The 22,491-nt window shown below is 39.4% G+C and overlaps 2 protein-coding genes across 3 annotated transcripts; both read right to left on the reverse strand.

Annotated features, from left to right (window-relative positions):
- Positions 1 to 4,465: 4,465 nt before the first annotated feature.
- Positions 4,466 to 6,669, reverse strand: gbx1 (gastrulation brain homeobox 1). The gene is made up of 2 exons (XM_053626621.1): positions 5,958 to 6,669; positions 4,466 to 5,313 (listed from the first exon to the last, which is right to left on the reverse strand). The coding sequence occupies exons 1-2, from the start codon at positions 6,400 to 6,402 to the stop codon at positions 4,763 to 4,765; spliced, it is 996 nt and encodes a 331-aa protein (XP_053482596.1). The 5' UTR covers positions 6,403 to 6,669; the 3' UTR covers positions 4,466 to 4,762.
- A 5,817-nt stretch (positions 6,670 to 12,486) lies between these two features.
- Positions 12,487 to 22,213, reverse strand: asb10 (ankyrin repeat and SOCS box containing 10). 2 transcript variants are annotated; one of them, XM_053612612.1, is made up of 5 exons: positions 21,326 to 22,213; positions 17,735 to 18,002; positions 16,075 to 16,579; positions 13,761 to 13,874; positions 12,487 to 13,290 (listed from the first exon to the last, which is right to left on the reverse strand). In XM_053612612.1, exons 1-5 carry the CDS (start codon positions 21,663 to 21,665, stop codon positions 13,105 to 13,107), a joined length of 1,413 nt encoding a protein of 470 aa, XP_053468587.1. In that variant the 5' UTR covers positions 21,666 to 22,213; the 3' UTR covers positions 12,487 to 13,104. The 2 variants fall into 2 exon arrangements, with proteins under 2 accessions (XP_053468587.1, XP_053468667.1); XM_053612692.1 differs by having other exon boundaries at positions 19,460 to 21,416.
- Between the last annotated feature and the right edge of the window lie 278 nt (positions 22,214 to 22,491).

Consider the following 22,491-nt stretch of genomic DNA (forward strand, 5'->3'; position numbering starts at 1 on the left):
CTATTATAATTGCTATAAACAGTCATCTCTCTCTCTCTCTCTCTCTCTCTCTCTCTCTCTCTCTCTCAGCCTATCATGTTGCAGAGAAACTGGTAGTGCACGCTCCTGAAGACTTCACCTATGGCTATTAGAAAGCGCTGACACTGGAGACTCCTTCAATAAATGTTACATTTCTCTTCACCGAAAACTGCACCATATGAACTGCATCTCATAGACCAAAACAAGCATGTCTTTGGTCGTAGCACCACAAATTATTTACATAATCATACTAATAGAATATTATAAATTCTATTTATTTCTATCAAGCAGAAGTAATGAGTAGCTGGAATTCGCTTTCATTCACTTTATTGATTTAACTATGACCAAGAGGAGCATTTAAAATGAAGACCACAGATGGGACAAACTATGGTGAGCAGTGATTAGTTTGGTTGGGACAAGCGCTACTCAGTCAGGCTTTAAATACTGGTGGTGAGTTGAGTGAATGCGAGTTGTAGAGCTGTACTGAGTGCAGGACAGTCGCTAATGTCAGCTCACAATTGGCTAGATTTGTCACTAGGCTCGTCTTTGAAAAGAAAACGGGGACTAAAAAGTTGCAAAATCAAAGTTGACCAAGTTGGTGACGTTTGTTGTAACAGGGATCAGTTGTAATGTTCTCGATTACCCCAATCAGCAAGAAGCTACAGTGGTGACACTCACTCTGCACATGCTCAGTAGACTCTTCTGTCTGGCAGCAAAACAACACCAGCTTAAAGTAAATTAAATTCTGTATAATTTATCGTCAAAAGTCCAATATTGAGGTAATTTTTTTTAATGCAAATAAAGCCATAACAGGTTAGTTTAGATCATCGTCTAATTGACTTCCAGTTAGCATGACTGCTAGTCAACAAGTCAACTAAGCAGGTTATCTAGCATATCAGATTTAATAGTTTGACAGTATGGGGTCAACTGTAACAGTGTCACGAATGTAAGTATTTCAGATATTTAACAAAATGCTAAAGAGTTTCCACTTACTTGAAAAATGATTTAATTCCTGGAATACTTTGTGGCACAAGCATGAAGCTCAAAGGCCCAAGCATATCAGCTGTTAATTGTGTGATTAACATACACTGTGCTGAATATGTGTGTGTGTGTGTGTGTGTGTGTGTGTGTGTGTATATATATATATATATATATATATATATATATATATATATATATATATATATATATATATGTATGTATGTGTGTGTGTGTGTGTGTGCACCCAATCCCAATTAAGAATATGTTTTAGCAAAGAAAGTGCTTCATCTTGTGCAAACACTTTACAGGTCTGCTTACCTACAAGATATTTACTTCATGATAAAATAATTTAAGATTAATTAAGATGTTACAACCGACGCCACCCATGCTCGGTTGATTTGATTTTATATATCCACTTATATAAACGTAAAAATAGCATGTGTTTATTATGAATTGTAAACACAGTGAAGTAACGGAAGCTTTATGACATGTTATAATTGACCCCACTCTCCCCTAAAATGGTGAGGGGCTTTGTTTGTTTTTGTTGTTTTAAATAAGGCGTGGTCATGATGGTAATATAGGCTACTGAGACCACGAGTTAATGTTTCGAGGCCCAAAACTAAGCATGTCATGGTCAAGAATTATCTTGTGGCCATGAGATACCAACGTTGTCCCCCTAATTGTGTAACTTGAAACCCCGACTTAATACATTATTGATCGTCATACTTAATACATAGCCTCCAATTAGCCTGATTAATTGGAGTTGACTGCGAAAATGTACGGAGCCTCTGAGGTGACATGGTGGTCATTTCTAAACGACATGGGCACTGGTTACATTTCTGGATATCTCCTTGGTGGCCACTAAATGCAGCTATATTTTTCTCCCGCTAAATAATTAACAGGAGGCCATGCATTAAATTTGACGTTCCACAATACGTTAAGTCGTGGGCTCGAGTTAAACAATAAGTGGACAAGACATAATATTTCGTGCACACGAGATATTGATAAATATAAACCAATCACCTCAGCAACTCCGGATCAATCATTTCCATGGTGTAGTTCCTATGGCTAGAAGAGTCCACTGTAATCTATTTCTCATCTGATAATCATCTGAAAATAGAGTACTTGCCACGAGTTAAGTCGTGACCACAAAACAGATCTCGAGAAACTTGACCCGTGTCCTTAATATAGCCTATTAAAATAAAAATAACCAGCATGTCACCTCAGCGGCTCTGTGTCAAATAATGATCTAGAAATGACTTAGAAGTCTATTCAGTGCGGTACTTATGAGAATAAAGTGGTGAGGAAAAGTTACAGAAAATTAATCCACAAAGGCAACAGGCTGTTCATCGATGGATCAAACTACTATTTTGTTAAAAATCTAACAATATATATATATATATATATATATATATATATATATATATATATATATATATATATATATATATATAAGGATTAGCATGCAGGAAGGCAGAAGAACAAAACAAAAAACAAAGAAAGAAATTAAAGGTTATTGGACTATATTTTGTTCATTCGTCTATAACTTGGACTTGTCCTGTCAATCAAATTGTCTTTTTTTTGTTCATATAACAAGATGAGTTCTCCAACCAAGTCTGGAGCACAGACCCCCAATATGGGACGAGAGAGAGAGAGAGAGAGAGAGAGAGAGAGAGAGAGAGTGATGGATGTTGAAGATCATTACTGTTAGGTGAATATGACCAGTGTAGAAATCCATCACTCTTCTTTCTGACAACTTGGCCTCCTAAAGAGAGACAAATGAGTCTCATACTCATTAACAAAAACCCCCCTCTCTTTCTCTCTCTCTCGCTCTCTCTCTCTCTCTCTCTCTCTCTCTCTCTCTCTCTCTCTCTCTCTCTCTGTTTATTCACGTGCCAAAATCATCATGGAGCAAAGATTTTTTTTTTTTTTTAAATCTAAGTGTTAAATTCAGATATCATTTCTTCCACAAGACAGTACTTCGGATATTAAAAATAACCCCTTGTCACTTCTCCTAAATAAATTTAAAGAAAAATATCCAGCGTTAAATGAGTTAAATAAATGATAGTGAACGAACAGACGCACAAAAACACTATTTATATCCATTACTAGGTCTTTCTGATGTATATACTTTGCAGTGAGGAAATTTACAAAAGAGGTTGGAGTCTAGTCGTTTAAATCCGCGTGATCAGACGTGAAAATCAGGCTGTTTTTGAGAGATAAATTGTCAGTAAATTTGTATTCATTTGTGTTTTCGGGGGCTTGTCTGTTTTTTCATTTAAAAAAAAAAAAAAAAAAAGTAAATGTCACCCAGAGAAAGCTCATTACAGCTTTCATTTTGGAATTTCTTTGAATTTTGTAAATAATCAAGTGTAAATCTGCTGTTCAATGAATTAAATTATTGTTGAACAAAAAAAACAGTGCTTATTATTTTAGATGACCAACATAAGCTCTACGCGAACTTAACCAACAACAACACCAACAACAACAACAACAACAACGACAACAAATTTACTAAACTTTTTCCTTTATCTCTGAGCACAGAAATTTGTTTAATTACAAATCAAAAACTAAATAAACATCTCTGTAATGAATAATGAAACTATTTGGGATCAAAACATTTCTGAATATGTAAGAAACCTACAGAACGCTAAACACGTGGGGATTAACAACCAAACACTAATAATAAATAAATAAATAAATATATAATATGCATTTTAACACAGAATGACAGCCTTTTCCGGTTTCCCCTCCTTAAATTTATTCGAATTCATGTTAAATAATATTGTATCCTAAATGTTTTATGCTTGTAAATCCTACAAATTAACCATATCTCCTGAACAGCAGGCTGTGTAATAATAATAATAATAATAATAATAATAATAAGGTAAACATACAACATATATTCTTCTCTTTTGCTGTTGATATTGTAAAAAGGAAATAAATCCTTGTTCTTTTCCAAACTAACCCCGCCATGCATGTTAACAACATATCAATTAATCTATTGGTTAATTACATGCTACGTCATCCTGCCTAATTTAAGACTTGATGGACCCATTATTCATAATTAGGCCAATAACGTGTCGCGATTACAATTAGGCAATTTTTGCGCTATGTCATAGTTTGCAAATTGTTTTTTTCCCCCTTACCTTTCAGTCTAGAAGTAACTGTAGCACTGCATGTCATGAACTCATGATTTATTTCAACCAACCAGTTTCCTTAATATTTTTTTCCACAGATAATTGGTCTCTAAAGACCACCATGATGATGATGATGATGATGATGAAAACAATGATGATGATGTTGATGAAGGAACATATGCAAGATGTGAGAACAACATAAAAAGGCCTTTTACAGCCATACAAATGGGAACCATATAAACATGCAGATAAACCAACTAGACTGCAACTGATAAATACTTCTTTTTTTTGTTTGTTTGTTTAAAAACGTCCTTTTTAACAATTTTCTTTCATAGTGCACATGGGCGTGTCGTTTAGACACATTTTTTTCCTCCTATTTACACATTATGTACAAAGCAATAAATTAAAGACATGGCCACGTTTTAAGAAGAAGAAGAAGAAGAAGAAGAAGAAAAAAAATCTAGTATTTAAAAAAATACATCTAGGTCGAATAATAATCCGTCTAGATGCTCGAGTTTTAATTGCGCGAGTTAATTCCCTCCTGTTTTTGTGCTTCATGCATTTATTTCTATGCATTTCTGGAACGAGTTTTGGAGCGCGCGTGGGCGGCTGCATGGCGCAGTTCACGGCCTCGCGCCTTGCTCGATCTGCTGGTGCTGACTCCTGACGGCGAAGCGGTTCACGTGCACCGGGATGGGCACGACGATCTTTGGGTTGCGCACGGGCTCACCGGAGCGGCTGTTCACGTTCCCCGCCTTGATGCGCTTCCACTTCGCGCGCCGGTTCTGGAACCAGATCTTCACTTGCACCTCGCTGAGCTTGAGCGCGTGCGCGATCTGCGAGCGCTCGGTCAACGACAGGTACTTCTTGCAGTGGAACTCCTTCTCCAGCTCGAGCAGCTGCTCGCTCGTGAACGCTGTCCTTCGCCGCCGGCTCTTGCCCGCCGAAGACGCGCCCGCCGCTGCCGCCGCCGCCGCCGCCGCTGCAGCCGTAGACGTGGAGCTCAGAGGCTCGTGCGAGCCCGCTTTCAGTTTGCTCTTGGAGCCGCAGCTGTGGCCGTCCGAGAAGCTCTCGTTCTCGCTGTCTCCCGAGCTGTCCTCGCGCTCGCTGCACGCCGCCTCGGCGGACTTCAGGTCGAGCTTCTCATCGTCCGAGCTGTACAGTTTAGTCTCACCTGACACACAGAGACACAGGAGAGGGAAATGCGCGCGTTATTCCTAACCATCTGTTCATCCACGAGCCAAAAAGAAAATAGGTTTTTATAAGTTTAAACCCTTCTAGCAGGATTTCCTGATGGGCTTCTAAATTAGCCACAAATTTAATAACGAAAACTCACATTTTCCTAGTGCGACTTTTATTCATTTTTATTTTTTTGTTAGTTGTTATGAATTTTAATGACTTTTTAACCACCTTGTCAATGCAAAGATCTGAAACATGCATGCTTTTATTATTTACTTTAGATTTAACTCATTTTTTTTAATTATCTTGCAATGATAGTGATTTTTTTTCTTGCAAAAGAAAGTGGTGAATGTGTCGAAATCACTTCTACTCTGTTGCATTACCCTGTTCTTTCTGTGGTGTCCTACAAAACAACATATTTGCTTATTTGTGTTCGCTTATTTATTTACTCTTCATTGTTTAGCTGAAATGTCTTTCATGCAATCGGAATTCGTTTCCTCAACAGCCTGGTTGTTGTTGTTGTTTTTTTTTTTTTTTTTGGTTGTTGTTGTTGTTGTTTTTTTTCATCAAACATTAATCAGTCTTGTTGCATTGAAGTCGGAGAGAGTGATTTGAAGCTTGTTGCGTTCTTGCTCTCACCTGCCACGGTCTGAAAAGTTTCCGAGAAGTTGAGGAGCTCGGCTGCCTTGTCGCGCGCGTGCAGCTCTTCGTGCGGACTCTCCTGGCGCCCGATCGCCGCGTCTGCGCTTAACCTGGGCCCGGTGATCTCCTGAGGTGGGTAGAAACCATCCGCGGGCTCCGAGAATCCCGGCAGTGTGGTGGTGAGGGCCACCATGGAAGGCATGCCCTGGCCCAAGCTCGCGCAGAACGTGTTGGTTAACCGGCCGGCGAAGGACGCCAGAGGCGCGAGGGGAGGAATGGCCGACGGTAATGGCGAGTGAGACAGGGCTTGCGGGATCACGAGCGGTCGATACGGCATGAACATCGGGTAGCCCGTGTAGAGCAAGTGGCCCGGCCGCGGCTGCGGAGTGCCAATTAACGAGTCTATGGAAAACGCCGTGCCGGGACCGCTCGGCCTCTGCATGCTGAAGTTTCCGTGTTCCGTCGCCGTATAAATCCTGAATTGTCTCTCTGTTTCTTGCCAGAAAAGCAAAACTTATTCCTGTCGATTATTCGCCGATTATTCGCCGTTTGAAAAGTTCTCGCCTCTGCTTCTTCTTCTGCTTCTTTTTCTTCTTCCCCCTCCTTCTCAAGTCTCGAGCTCCAGTCCTTCTCTCTCACTATTTGTCACATAGTGAGACATAAACACACACACGCACCTCTTTCCCTGCTTCCCACCCCTTCTCTCTCTCCCCCCCCCTTTTCTCTCTCGCTCTCTCTCTCTCTCACACACACACACACACAGACACACACACACGCACTGTGAGTACGCGAACGCTCATCAACACAAGAGGATAGAAGGGGGCGTAGCCCTGGAGACTCATCCATCTTCCTCAAATTACGCTTCATTTCCTCATTCAGGGCCTTTTTTGGCGCCGCTTTCCCAGTGGATACCAAACAGACGGGTCAAGTCACCCCTCTCGCTCCCTCTCTCTCCCCCCCTCTCCACTCCTACAATGGCCCGGTCCACACTGAGTGAGATGCGCGAGACACCGCTTCAGCCCTGTAATCGCTGACCACACCGACCCGATCAGCTATTATTAATTTTGATTGATGACAAGCAATTACTTTGTATTCAAGAAGAGACGCGCAACAAACGGCGCTCCTTTTTTGTGTGTTTTTTTTTTTGTTTTGTCCAAACTCAGGGGCCGATGGCACCGCAGATGTTTTGGCCCTCTTGTGTGTATGTATGTGTGTGTGTGTGTGTGTGTGTGTGTGTGTGTATGTGTGTGTGTGAGAGAGAGAGAGAGAGAGAGAGAGAGAACGAGTGGGGGTTTTTATTCTGTGGGGGCTAAATGGTGAAATTGTGGCCTCTAAGAGCTCCGCTACAATAAGCCCCTGGAGAGAAAGTTCTGGATGAAATTACATTTTGGATGTAGGACTACAAGGGTTGGTGACATTTCTGGACCCCGGGGTTTTGGAGTGTGGGCTTGAGAACTGGTCTTCAGAAAAAAACAAACAAACAATAAATACAATTAAATAATAATAATAATAATAATAATAATAATAATAATAATAATAATAATAAGGGTAAGAACAATAATAAGATTGTGATTTTATGGCACAGACCCTGGACTGTCAGAAAGCAAACTAGCCTAATTTGGAGCGAAACTTTCTCCATCTCTATTTATAAGTGGCCTATTCATTTAATCGGAGATCATTTTGCGGGTTTAAATGCCAGTTCGCTCGCGCCGCTGATTGGGCGCAGTGAAGTGGTGGTGGCGCACGCTCTCACAGACCGGCCGTCTGATTAACCATCACCTCCGACTCTGATTGGACCCCACATGCTAATTATTCTCAAAAATGCAAATGACCCCATTGAGTAGCCGCGCTCTTTGATCTATTCAAACCAGGCACTTAGGCCCCCCCATCCCTGCCCCACTTGCCCCCACTGTCATCCCCCAACCCCCCCCCCCCCCACAACACACTGTCTATCAAGCCTTGGCACTTTTCTCAGACATTCCAGCATAAAATAATTTATAAGATGTCATCCTCTAAGTCATGAAGAAACATTTGGATATTTATAAAAAATAATTTAAAAAAAAGTTTTATATTTTTATTGAGGTTAATAATAATAACAACAACAATAATAATAATAAAACAGTAATTCTTCTTCATCTTCTTTCTCTTATTATTATTATTATTATTATTATGTTGTCAGAACTGTACACAAAATGTATACGTAGGTGGACATGTTTCTGAACGGAGGATGGGACAAGGTGGAGGAGGAAGGAGGAGAGGTGAGGAAGGAGGAGAGGTGAGGGCTGATGAGGATGGTGTGATGACGAGGAGGGTGTAACCGAGGATAGAGGTCAAAGTGCTCCTGTCACAATCGACATGAATGTATGGCTGCTCTTTCCTGATGAGGCCTGAAGAGTGGCAACAATCCCTTCATCATCATCATCATCATCATGGAATTGTCCGGCTTTCCAGATTCACCTTCATAGCTCTTGAATCAGATCATTGATAATAACCATAACAGTATATAATGAAAGGCCAGGGCATTGTAAAAAAAATAAATAAATAAATTAACATGATAAGATGTTAGATTTTGAATACTTGTTATGAATTTGGTCATTCCCCTATAGGTCGAAATTATAATGAAATGAGTACATGTGAAAAATATCTAGAATTATCACAGTCGAGTCGTGAAGATGACATTTTTGGAAAGAAAGATTTAACTAGAAACTTGAGAAATAATTAATTGACTAAATTCAAACAGTTAAAGTTTTAATGTGTTTAATTTCTCAAATAAGCTACATTCTGAAAAAAAAACTTTAAAGTAAAAATGCAGGAATGTTGTATATTTAAAAAACAAAAAATTTAAGTAGTGCAAATTTTTTCAAGAAAACACCGGTTTCAAATTATTTGCACTAATAACATCACTGAGACACTTCCTGTAGTGGAACACTTAGCATTTTGGCTTCTTTATATTCTAAGGTTTGTAAGCATGGATGTCATGTTCCATTCAGAACACAGGCTTTTAGTAGGGTTCTTGATTTTTATTTATTTATTTTATTTAGCCAGGGGTAAAATTATCTATGGCCAAGTCGGAACCTCCTGGAAGAGGCAACCAGCCTGAAAGCACCAACGATCCACCTCCAGATTTGACTTCGGAGTCATCAGGTGCTTTTCTTTGTATACATCCCCCTTCCTTTTGTCGCCAAACATGCTGATGGTGTGTACGATCAAAAACTTTGTTTTGCGCTGTTTAATAGTCGATTTGGCTTTTATTCCTCCTGAAACCTTTTATTATGGCCCTAATTGCTTCACCTTATCTGTTCATGCTAACCATTTGTGTTGAAAGTTTGCAGTCTTCCCATGTTTTTCCAAATGATAATGGATGTGAAATTGATTTTTTTTTAACATGTGAGCAGTCTTATATTTATACCCCAGTTAAAGGCAACGACAGTGTTCCTGGGGGACTGAGAGTAAATGGACAAAGAGTATCAGATTTTCAAGTTTGTTTGGATTTATTTCAAATATTCTTTCTACTATCATTCTAAACAATAACACTGTTTTAAAAAACAGTTCTAATGCAAATCTTTATTTTTGTTAGAGCAAAGAAAAATGTGTTTATTTTATACAATCATTTCTAGGAAGGGTGCCAATAATTCTGGCAGGTACACGTCAATTTCACTAACAAAACACACAATTAGAAAGAAACACGTTTATTTGTATGTCAATGCAAATAAATGTTCAAGCTATACAATCAAACCATTATTTTAAAACTTCGTATTGTCTTTCGAGATAGATGTGATAGTTCAAAATGCAGGTCGCCCCCTTGTGGTCTAAACAAGTAACCACAATGTCCTCGATATCAATAAGCTCATCAGACATGTAAAAGAATTCCAGGTGGTAAATAAATCTACTATGCCGTACAGCAATACTTCAATCATACAACAAAGCTCATCCTTTTAAAGTCTTATTAATGATATTTCCCGTACGTGTTGTTTCAGTAAAACAGCGATCGCAAAAGAGAATGCATATTAGCATCATCTGCAAAAGCGATTCCCCATCATCACCATCATCACCATCATCATCATCAGTCTTTTAAAGACTGAAAATTAAAAAAACAATTCTCAAACGTTGTTTGCTCCACAGTTCGACACATTCATTTACTCTAGTCTATCAAAGATGTCATGAATGTCAAATGTCACATTTATGCACAGAGCTGAATGATATTTGTGTCTCATTTAAGGCAATTTACATTTATTCATTCGGAAGATGCTTTTATTCCAGCTGGGATTTGATCTCACAACCTTCTAGTAACTAGAACAGAACTACTTCAAATTATTGGTCAGAGCATCTATATATCTATATCTATATCTATATCTATATAATATAACACTGCTAGCAAGAAAATCCTAACAGATACAGAGAAAAAATTATCTGAATAAGACGACATCCAGAGTGTATATCAGTAGATGACATGTCAAATGTATAAATTTATCGACCAAAGAGACCAAATTTTGTGTTTTCTTTTGGCTCACGAAACGGACAAGGTGAATTCACAGGTCAAAGTTCGCCTAGATGAACTCGAAAGTGCAAATAAGCACCACCAGAAGCAAATTTCACATTGTGCGTCCTTTCCCCTTCAGTGAATCAGCTTTTCTGCCAGGTGAATTTTATTTGCGTTAGCATAGTTTTCAGCCAACTGTAGCGCCATAGCAGTAAAAAAAATAAAAATAAAATCAAAATAAAAGGTCAAAATAATCAGTGACTACGTTTACATGGACAGCAGTAATCTAATTATTGACCTTAATCTGAGTAAGATAATAATGTGATTAAGGTGTTTACATGAGTCACTTTTAGAATACTCCTGTCATGTTCCCATTTTACATGTTTTAGAACATAATTAGATTAAAAGCCCGTGTCATTACGTCACTGCGCCACGCCGTCCGACGTCCCTCCAGAATTTCACGTATCAACATACAGTTCGTCTTCGTTATGGTACCGTATACAGTTTTGGGTGTTTTTATTTATTTTTTTTACGAACGCTTTAAGTGCAGTTAATTATTTGTCATGCTATACGTGCTAATAGACAACTGCTTGAAGCGGTGGGTGTGTCCCAAATCGCGTAGTTACCGTCTATATACAGTGAGGGAAAAAAGTATTTGATCCCCTGCTGATTTTGTATGTTTACCCACTGACAAAGAAATGATCAGTCTATAACTTTAATGGTAGATTTATTTGAACAGTGAGAGACAGAATAACAACAAAAAAATCCAGAAAAACACACATCAAAAATGTTATAAATTGATTTGCATTTTAATGAGGGAAATAAGTATTTGACCCCTCTGCAAAACATGACTTAGTACTTGGTTTAAAAACCCTTGTTGGCAATCACAGAGGTCAGACGTTTCTTGTAGTTGGCCACCAGGTTTGCACACATCTCAGGAGGGATTTTGTCCCACTCCTCTTTGCAGATCTTCTCCAAATCATTAAGGTTTCGAGGCTGACGTTTGGCAACTCGAACCTTCAGCTCTCTCCACAGATTTTCTATGGGATTAAGGTCTGGAGACTGCCTAGGTCACTCCAGGACCTTAATGTGCTTCTTCTTGAGCCACTCCTTTGTTGCCTTGGCCATGCGTTTTGGGTCATTGTCATGCTGGAATACCCATCCACGACCCATTTTCAATGCCCTGTCTGAGGGAAGGAGGTTTTCACCCAAGATTTGACGGTACATGGCCCCGTCCATCGTCCCTTTGATGCGGTGAAGTTGTCCTGTCCCCTTAGCAGAAAAAAAACCCCAAAGCATAATGTTTCCACCTCCAGGTTTGACGGTGGGGATGGTGTTCCAGGGGTCATAGGCAGCATTCCTCCTCCTCCAAACACGGCGAGTTGAGTTGATGCCAAAGAGCTCCATTTTGGTCTCATCTGACCTCAACGCTTTCACCCAGTTGTCCTCAGAATCATTCAGATGTTCATTGGCAAACTTCAGACGGGCATGTATATGTGTTTTCTTGAGCAGCGGACCTTGCGCGCGCTGCAGGATTTCAGTCCTTCACGGCGTAGTGTGTTACCAATTGTTTTCTTGGTGACTATGGTCCCAGCTGCCTTGAGATCATTGACAAGATCCTCCCGTGTAGTTCTGGGCTGATTCCTCACTGTTCTCATGATCAATGCAACTCCACGAGGTGAGATCTTGCATGGAGCCCCAGGCCGAGGGAGATTGACAGTTCTTTTGTGCTTCTTCCATTTGCGAATAATCGCACCAACTGTTGTCCCCTTCTCACCAAGCTGCTTGGCAATGGTCTTGTAGCCCATTCCAGACTTGTGTAGGTCTACAGTCTTGTCCCTGACATCCTTGGAGAGCTCTTTGGTCTTGGCCATGGTGGAGAGTTTGGAATATGACTGATTGATTGCTTCTGTGGACAGGTGTCTTTTATACAGGTAACAAACTGATATTAGGAGCACTCCCTTTAAGAGTGTGCTCCTAATCTCAGCTCGTTACCTGTATAAAAGACACCTGGGAGCCAGAAATCTTTCTGATTGAGAGGGGGTCAAATACTTTTTTCCCTCATTAAAATGCAAATTAATTTATAACATTTTTGACATGCGTTTTTCTGGATTTTTTTGTTGTTATTCTGTCTCTCACTGTTCAAATACAACTACCATTAAAATTATAGACTGATCATTTCTTTATCAGTGGGCAAACGTACAAAATCAGCAGGGGATCAAATACTTTTTTCCCTCACTGTAGTAGCCGAGATACATGTATTTTTCCCCACTACAGGCCTATAGTAGGAAAGTATGCAATTTGGGACGCAGCCGAACTCTCTTGTTCGCCGTAAAACGGTTGCGCTGCCATGTGTGATCGTGTCCTGTCGCAAAATGCGGTGAAAACTCTCACACGACGTTCATAATGTGATTAAGGTGTTTACATGTCACTACTACACGTCCATAATGCGACTAAAACAGGAGTACTCCACCTGTCTTAATTCAATTATTGCTTACTTCGATTATGACCTTAATTAGATTAAGGTAAGTAAAAATTGCTGTTTACATGCTAGTTTCTTAATTAGAGTATGGTCTTAATCGGATTAAGAGTGGATTATTGTTGTCCATGTAAACGCTGCTATTGATTGTAAAGCTGATGGTACACTTTTAGTTCAGTGAGCACTTAGTGAACATAGCCTCGAAACTCCAGCATCAGGTAGTGCTTCAGAAATGTGGGCAGGCCTAAATTGGGCACCACTTTGTGAACACGGCCTTCTAGATAGGTGCGTAACCTGTGGCGAGCCAGATGTTGCAGGGAGCGGGGAGTATTGGCCAGGGCAAACACAGACTCGTAAAAGTCATGATGTTTCTGTAGAGAGAATCCAGAGAACAGTATAGTTTAGCATGTTATCCTGGTCATGTACACAACTTCTTTAAAAGGGCAATTACTTTCTAAATAAATACTTCGAAACCTCCAAGCATAAACTCTTCTGTGCTGATGACTCTCCCATGGAGAGTTTCACCGGAAACTCCTTCCATCAATCATTTCCTTATTGAAAACTTTATTCCAAATCTGTCAAATGTTAGCTTGTAATTATAACTCCACTGGACAACTACTAACTGAATGCTAATAGCTACCTTGATGGATTACAGTGATGGGTTTCATTCCTTCTGTCACATTTTTAGATTTGTTCAGAATTTCATTTTTCATCATATTATAAACATAATTGAACTTTGTTACTTCCCACCTCTGTGGCTATGTTATGTTATCTTGAATTTGTAGAATGATCTATCTCAGCCTTAGGAGAACATAACTGCAGTCCTTTAATATTTTCCTACCTGGAACATGTCTGGAGGAACGGCCTCCACCCACCGATCATTGACTTTGAGACGGCTATATGCATTCAGCAGCACTTCGATTGTACGTGGTGACATACAGCAGTACTTTAGGACCTGGAATTAACACACACACACATTAACGACAATGATCAGATTACACATTTATTCATAACAGTCATCCAGATCAAACAACTGAGTTACTCTTACCACTGCAAAGTTCATTATGTTCTATTAACAGTATTTATTCCAATCATGCCACGCTGTGGAACTTAATTCCTGCCGTCACATACGGTATAGCAGCTTCAAACGGTCATTCCCTGACCAGTCCTGAAGACTTTCCTGTAGTGGGAAATTTACTGACTACTACAAAGCATTGACACTGGAGGCTCCTTCCATAAATATTAGCCTAAAATAAACATCTCCTTACAGAAAACTTCAGCACATCAACAATTATACCATTTGGTTTATTAAATCGCACCATGTTTGTTACTGTGGATTAACCACCATACAAGTTGCTGTGTCATTTAATGCTGTAGAAAGAATGACATTAATACAAACTTGCGATTGAAATCACAGACTTCTGACCAAACAGGGTTGAGAATTAAACAGCAGCGTGGGATACCCTTAAGATGTGAAACATGGAGTGTGTATGTTATGAATGGTCTGTTAGGACAGTCTAGTCATTTCTTGAAACAGCTAACACTGAATTGGGGGAAGAAGGAGCTGCTCCTCAGTCAAGGTAACAATGACCTGGAGTGATATCCCCACCTGCTCGGAAAAAGGCCAGAGGTCGGCGGTGGTAGTTGTGAGGGAGTGCAGTGTGGAATAATTAAGCACTTGGCTTGATGAACAGATTGGGCCCCTCTCTGGGGGATTGTCGAGAACTTCTGCAATTAGTGCTAATTAATCTCCTATTAACATTTGCCTCATTAAGAATCAGGCAATTTATCCGGCACAAGTGGGATTCACTGGATGTACAGTACTAAGCGCTTTCTGCGATCAGCACAGCGTTTTAAAAAGACAACTAAACATTCCGATGGTATTTGATATCGTATTCTGTTTCTTGTGCTGCCGCATGCATTAATAGGTTTAGTCCTTATACGTAATAAACATGCAAACTACAAATTGAGATTTCATTTTGAGTATGTTTAGTAAGGCAGTAATCGAATGATAGCCAGCATTTAGTCAAAAAATCTGATATGTAGGTCAATGAGGTTGAGACATCAAAGGAAATGTTGAATGCACTGCAGCGATATGACCCGGTTGGGCGGAGTTACGGCAGAGACATGCCTTAACTAGTTAGCAATCTACGACATAACGAGCGTGACTGGCCTTGACAGAGTTATTAGCAGGAAAGTTGAAGCTGATCTGTTTTTGCAGATTGTGCAGCTGAGGAGGTGACCGAGCTGGACAGACTAAAGGACTAAAGTGCCGCTGCATCGTTCTCTTCAAACAGACCTGAAGCAAAGGCTAAATCCCATAGCATCAAGATCAACAAGCTATAGAATGGTTTAAGTAGCGTTAACGCAGACCTCCTTATTTTAAAATCAGAGTTACTACGGAGTTATTACAAGTTACCATTCAAAAATACACAAAAAGAGTAGTCTTATTTTTTTTACTTCAAGAAAAAAAAAAATGCAGATAAGCCAGTCGACATGTGAATCTAGAATGATGCGCATGTGTTTTGCACTCTCTGATGTCCTGGAAGCCACGCCCATTTCTCCTCCCATTTCTGGTTTCGATATTCCTGCTTGAAATATGTGGCCTCACTTTGTCACGGTAAAGGGAGAATGGTTTGAGTTCATTAACGTAAAACAAACTCTATCAATATACAGTACGTTCGACTTAGCTAACACCGAGCAAGAAACAGCTCACTACCCCCCACAACCTCCAGGTGGTTACCGTATAACCCCATATATACATGACCTACAGTTTCTACAAGTGATATGTGAAAGGACTATATCGAACTATATCTTTAACCGCACACCTGCCCCCACCCCCAAGCTGTTTCAAAGCAACAGTTTGACCTCAGGAGGTACCCACAAGATCCTGCTAAGTGAAGGTTAAAACTAACATTGAGATCTGTACAGTCCTGGAACAGTTCTACGGATTGGCGAAACCGAAATCGGACTTTGCTAGAGTGTAGGAATGAGGGAAGTATAAAGATTTTAAGATTTATAAAGTACAATCCGTGGTTGCGTTAGTATTAGGTCAGCCCTTAAGACTGCAACCGGAACAGACCAAAACAGAAACTTGCTTGGGGGTTGATGAGCTTAAAACAATGTACCCCAGAACCTGAGACAGATGTACTGACCTTTGGCAGAGCTCCTGGCCACACTCTGATTGATCCGTAGTTAAGCAATTCCTGAACAATCCGCTCGGGCTCATGCTCCAACTTATAGGCCACCATTTTTAGGATATTATGCATGGGCGCCTCGCCTCCGTAGTCCATGTCATTGACAGAGGCACCGTTTCGCAGCAGTAGCTCCACTATCTTGGGGTTGGCGTTCTTGCACGCCATGTGCAGAGGAGTGCGGTTATCGGCGTCACCCGTGACCACTTTCGCCCCAGCCTCCACCAGCCGCTGGCACACTTGGGCATAGCGCTCCAGAGCAGCGTGCTCGTGTGGGTACGAACATGCAGCATTCAGTGGTGTTTGTCCTTCGTCGTTCTGGCACTCCACTGCTGCACCGTGCCGCAGGTACAGATCCACGTGGGCCAGGAGGCCGTGACGTGCTGCTACATGCAACGGCGTGTCGTTTGCATCCAAGCTACAGCCGTTTATGGCTGCACCGAACTGGATGATATGCTTGGCACACCTGGGAAGTGTACGTCAGAGATATAAGTAATGCTAAGACAACTTCTTCCTCTTTCTTTCTTTCTCTTTCTTTCATTCTTTCTTTCTTTCTGTTTATAGTTTTCTCTGTCTTTCCTTCTTGTTTGTTTTGTATTTATTATGTGTTTATTTCTTTTATCATTTCTCTTTTTTATTTCTTTTGTTATTGGTTCTTTCTTTCCATTCTTTCTTAAATACATCTGTTTGCATCTGTTGTTTCTTTCTTTCTTTCTTTCTTTGCTTCTTTCTTTCAGTATTATATGGATTGATCTTCCACTGTTCTTTCTTTCTTTCCTTATATCATGCATCGACCTACTCTATTTATTTATTTCGTTCTTTCTTTTTCTTTCTTGTTTCTTTTTTTCTTTTTTCTTGTCTCTTTTTTCTTTTTGTTCCTTATTTGTTTTGTATAAAAAATTTTCTTTCATTCTTTTACCCTTTCTCTTTTTTTATATTTCTTTTGTTATTGGTTCTTTCTTGCCATTCTTTCTTTTTCTTTAATCCATCCATCTGCTGTTTCTTTCCTTTCGGTGTTTTATGTTTTGATCTTTCTTTCTTTCCTTTAATCATGTCTTTCTTTCTTTTCATTTACTTAGTTTCTTTCTTAATTTGCTTCTCTTCGTTTTCTTTCTTTTTCCTTTCTTCCATTACATTTTTCATCTTGAATCACTCCATTTGCTTTTTTCCTTCTTTCTGGTGAGTTATTAATTTTTCTTCAATCTATCTGCTGTTTCTATCTGCGATCTATCTTTCTTTCTAGCTTTCTTAAATTTTTTTACTGATCCATCCAGTGCATCCAGTATTTATTTTTTGTTTTTCTTCCTCCCTTCCTCCCTTTCTTTCTAAAAAAAAATCCTCCACCTGCTATTCTTTTTCTTTCTGTTTAGTTTCCTCTTTTTCTAATATTTATTTTTTAATATTGTTCTTTCTTTCTTTCTTTCTTTCTAGCTGTCTCTTTTCTTATATATGTTCAGATCATTAAAAGGATCTGCCTTTGCTAATGACAGAAACTATATTATCAGTCATACTACATTACCTATGCTATGACCAATATTGACCTTGCTACAGTTCTTCAGATAATGTGACTAATTGTGCAGAATTTAAAAATAATGATAGCCAGTGACTTATTATCACTCACTCCAGTGACTCTGGCTCAGTGCAGAGGTGCAGGGGCATCAGTCCATCCTCGTTGACAGCGTTGGTGTTGGCACCATACTGTAGCAGCAGTTTAACGCAGTCTGTCTGGCACTCCTGGCATGCCTCGTGCAATGCAGTGCTGCCCCCAGGGGTAAAATCTACACTGGCCCCTCTCAGAAGGAGGTGCCTGAGGCAATCGGTTAAGCCTCTGCCCGCTGTGATGTGCAGAGGGGTGGTCAGCTCCTGCTCGTAGGTCAGAGACCACAGTCCTGAAGAAGGAAAGGCAGACCATCAGATTAAACATCAGCCCTTTGATTATTTTCCCACATGTGCGACGAATGCTGCTTGTGGAACTACGTTACAGAACGTTATTAGGCAAGGAAATGAATTCAGCTCAAGTGAGGAGCAGAACACTCCACGTCACGCTGTTACAGGAAAATAATCAACGAGCTGGTGCTGCGCTACATCCCAAAGAGTTTTATTCCCCTTATACCACAGCAGTTCGCCAATCATTACATTTTAATTCATTAATAATACGATGATACTTTTTATCTGTTTATAGTTACATTTAATGTTGTGTAAGATTGCTGAAACAAGTTAGTTATCACTTTTAGTTTCTATTTGAGATATTTTTCTTTCTTTCCTTTCTTTCTTTCGTTCTTTCTCCACATTTCTTTCTTTCTTTCTTTCTCTTACTTTCTTTCTGCACATTTCTTTCTCTGTCTTTCTCCACATTTACTTTCTCTTTCTTTCTTTCATTCTTTCTTTCCCTTTCGCCACATTTATTTACATATCTATCTATCTATCTATCTATCTATCTATCTATTAATTCATTCATTAATTTCCCCTTTCTTTCTCTTTTTCTTTCTACATTTCTTCCTTCCTTTCATTCTTTCACCATATTTATTTATATTTTTATTTATAAGTTTGTTTGTTTGTTTTTAATTTCCTCTTTCTTTCTTTCTTTCTGTCTTTCTTTCTCTGTTTATTTTCTTTCTTTTTCCATGTCTTTCTTTCTTTTTCTTTCTTTCTTTCTTTTTATTTTCTACTTTCTATCTATCTATCTATCTATCTATCTATCTATCTATCTATCTATCTTTCTCTTTCATTCTTTCTGTCTTTCTTTCTATCTCCACATTTGTTTGTTTTTGTTTCCCCATTCTATCGCTTTTTCTTTCTTTCTTTCTTTTTACTTTCTTTCTCCACATTTATTTATTTACTTCCTTTTTTCTTTCTTACTTCCTTCCTTTCTTTCTTTCTTTCTTTCTTTTTTACTTTTCTACCTTTCTCTCTTTCTTTATTTCTTTCATTACTAAACTAATAAAACTGAATTGAATTGAAGTTGAATTAACGATCTCATCTTTACTTTATTTGACAGGATACAAGAAAACAAAACATCCTTTTTTCTTTTTCTTCAAGTTCATAATACCAAAAAAAAACAACAACCCCAAAACCGCTTATTACAGAGAAACCACAAAGAGCAAACACTTCTGTCCTGATGTCTTCCCCATGGTGCAAACCTTAGTGTCGCTGGAGATGCCTTCTCTAAATGGTAAGATAAATGTCTCCTCAGAGAAAAGCTATTTATGCATTTCTTATATATTTTTATTTGATCTAAAACACTTTTTATTGATAACATATTATATAATGACCACACAGCTTCTGAACAATGCATCAACACCTTCTGACCAATCAGATTCGAGAATTCAGCAGTGCGGTGACATACTTAACCCTCTGTAGTTGAACCTGTAGTTCTTCCACTCCTCGATGTCACTGGTGTCATATATCGCATCCATAAGGTGTGTGTACTCAGGGTCATCGACGATACTGATCACAGTGACCTCATCGCCAACAAGGAGAGCGTTCCAGAACTGAAGTACTACTCCCGAAGCGTGCGCGGTTGCGATTACGTCGTTGCGATATTTCTTCTGCTTCCTGAACTTAATCTTTGGTCCCATAATTTAAATGGAAGCAGCTGGACAGATGACCAGACGGGATCCAGCGTCTTGTTGTGGTGTTGTTTTGACCGTTTGTTTATCCTGAGTGATCTCTGTAGGATTTGAATGTTGTGCATGGACCGCTCTATTTTAAGGCTTCATGGCTGTTATGCAACCAGTTGGACACGTTAGAAGCCATGAGGCAGCTGTGGTATTCACACCACATGAGACTTGTGTGCCCTCACACCAGGCTGGTGCACTTATTAACCAACATTAATGATGACTCACGTCCTGCAGCCTCGCACCAACTGCTCTAACTGCTCTACAAAAACCAAATATCCATTATTTACAGAATATTTATGTGGAGAAAGAGAGTGTGCCCCAGGTTAATGGGGTTCATGACAGCTCCGCCCCTCGTCCATCCTGTAATTCTTTATTTTATTATGGTACTTGGATTATCTTCTTTTCCTACTTTCATCACTCGTTTCTTTCTTTCTTTTTCCTTCTTGCTTTCTTTCATTGATCCGAATATATTTATTCATTTGCTTTGTTTCTTTTCTTTTCATTCTTTCTTTCTTTCTTTCTTTCTTACTTCCTTTCTTTCTTTCTTTCTTTAATCCCTCCGGTTGCTGTTTTCTTTCCTTGTGTACTCATTTGTGTGCTTTGTGTTCTTTTTTTTCCTATCTGTATTTTTCTTTCTTTAAGTCCACCATTTGTTTCTGTTTAGTTTTCTCCTTTTCCTTTTTATTGCTCCTTGTTTCCCGTCTTCTTCCTTTTCCTTCTTTGATCCGTCCTTTTGATGTTTTCTTACTTTCTTAGATTCTGCCAGTGTTTATTCATTTGCTTCGATTATTTTCTTTTTTATTTTCTTCCTTTCTTGTTTTCTTTCTTATTATTTACTTTTTTAGTTTAATCTTTTTGGGGGGGTTTTAAAAAGTTTTTTTTTTTTTAATATAAATAATTTCATTGTCATTCTTTAATCCTATCATCTGTCATTTTCTATTCTCCCTTTCTGTTTTTTTTTTACTTTTTAATTTTCATATGAATTCTTTTCTTTCCTTTTTCTTCGTTGTTTTTTTTAGTTATTTATCTTCCTTTCCTTTTGCTTCCTTACTCCTGCTATTTTCTGTAGAATTTTTCCTTTCGTTCTTTCTTTCACACAATTTTTCCACATTCTTTATGCATTTTCTTTTCTTTCTAAAAATTTTATCTGTCTTTCTTTTTAATATCCATCTGCTGTTTTCTTTCTTTTTGTTAATTTTGTTCTTTTTCCATTTTATTGGTTCTATCTTTCCTTTTTTTTACTTTTCCTTCTTTAATCCCTCCTAATGATTTCTGTTTATTTTTCTCTTTTCCCATTCTTTTGTTTTCCTTGCCATTTTTTCATTTTTATTGTCCCCCCACACCCTCACCATTCTTTCTTTACTTTCCCTCCATTAATCCATCCATTTGCTGTTTCTTTCACCCAACGCATTCATATGAGTCATCGGTTATTTTGTCATTACCACATCGTATTGCATATAGTTCGACCAAACAGCTGCAGTTCAGCTGCTTAAAGAACTCAGACAGACAGACAGACAGACAAACAGACAGACAGACAGGCAGACAGACAGACAGACAGATCGATAGATAGATAGATAAGCCAAACCCAGTACCTCTCACTTTCCCGTCAGCGACCCAGCGCATGGCCCCTCCCTCAGGCTTGATGACCAGTTTATCCGGCGAGCCTTTGGGAAACAGTGTCTTCACAGCCTCCACATCTCCTGTGTACAGTGCATTCTGTACCACCAAATCATGGCATACCAGCGGCACCGATGGTACCTCCAAGTTCTTCCTGGAGATTGTGGCTCTTTCCCGAGCCTCCTTCCTCAGCAGGTAGCCATTGACAGTTGGCTCCATGAGCTTCCTCTGATGCCGCCGTCTCTCCAGAAGGTCTTGTTCCTGTTCTAAGGAGCGCAGAGCAGTTGGACTGAAAGCGAAGCTCCGGTGAGACATGCTGACAGGAAGATGCTACGGAATATTTTGCTTTTCTGTTCCGGCTTCAGTCTTGAACTGCCGTAGGCACCACGTTCGCTGTCTCACCCCGGCTCAGTGGAGTTGTTTTGATATTTAATCTCAGATGGGCCTTGCTGCCTATGAGCAGGACTCTATTTTTACCGCAGTCACATGGGCGGCACATACCAGGTTTAGACATTCTACAGCTGAAAGTGTGACAAGGACAATTTTTAGTCCACTTTAGACTCCAATAAGCTTAGCCCCAATGTGTATAGTGGGGATAAGTTTCAAGGTACACTTTGTAATCCCTTTCATGACTAACTAGTAAAAGTCAGTGTCATAATTACTCTGTCCCTCACATAGTCTCAAAACAACTGGCTCATTTTTACTGCTGGAAAATCCATACTATAAATTCTTTGGACGGAAATAGTATAGCAGTGTAGCAGGAGGGGGTGTGGTTTATCATGACTGTGGTGGTTGGGGGAGGGGCCACACATGTAATGACTAACACCTGAACCTTGTTTTCATTGTATATCTCTCCACTAGGATCAATGCTAGTCAAACCAGTTATTGTTAGCAAATTAGCAAAGCTTACCTCAACGTCCTTTTTTTCGACGGAGTTTGTTGGAGTTCGTGCCTTCTAGTGCGGCACAGAAGGTAGGGCCATGAGTGCGCATCCTCAGGTTCCACACTGGATTATCCGTATTCAAACGCACACTTTGAATAGTTACAGTGTAGCATTAGGCCACATAAGTATTATTAATTGTTACTTCTGATCAGAAGGTTGTGAGTTCAAATCCCAGCACCGCCACTGCTGGACCCTTGA

Source organism: Ictalurus furcatus, chromosome 1 (assembly GCF_023375685.1).
Source record: "Ictalurus furcatus strain D&B chromosome 1, Billie_1.0, whole genome shotgun sequence".
NCBI lineage: Eukaryota > Metazoa > Chordata > Actinopteri > Siluriformes > Ictaluridae > Ictalurus > Ictalurus furcatus.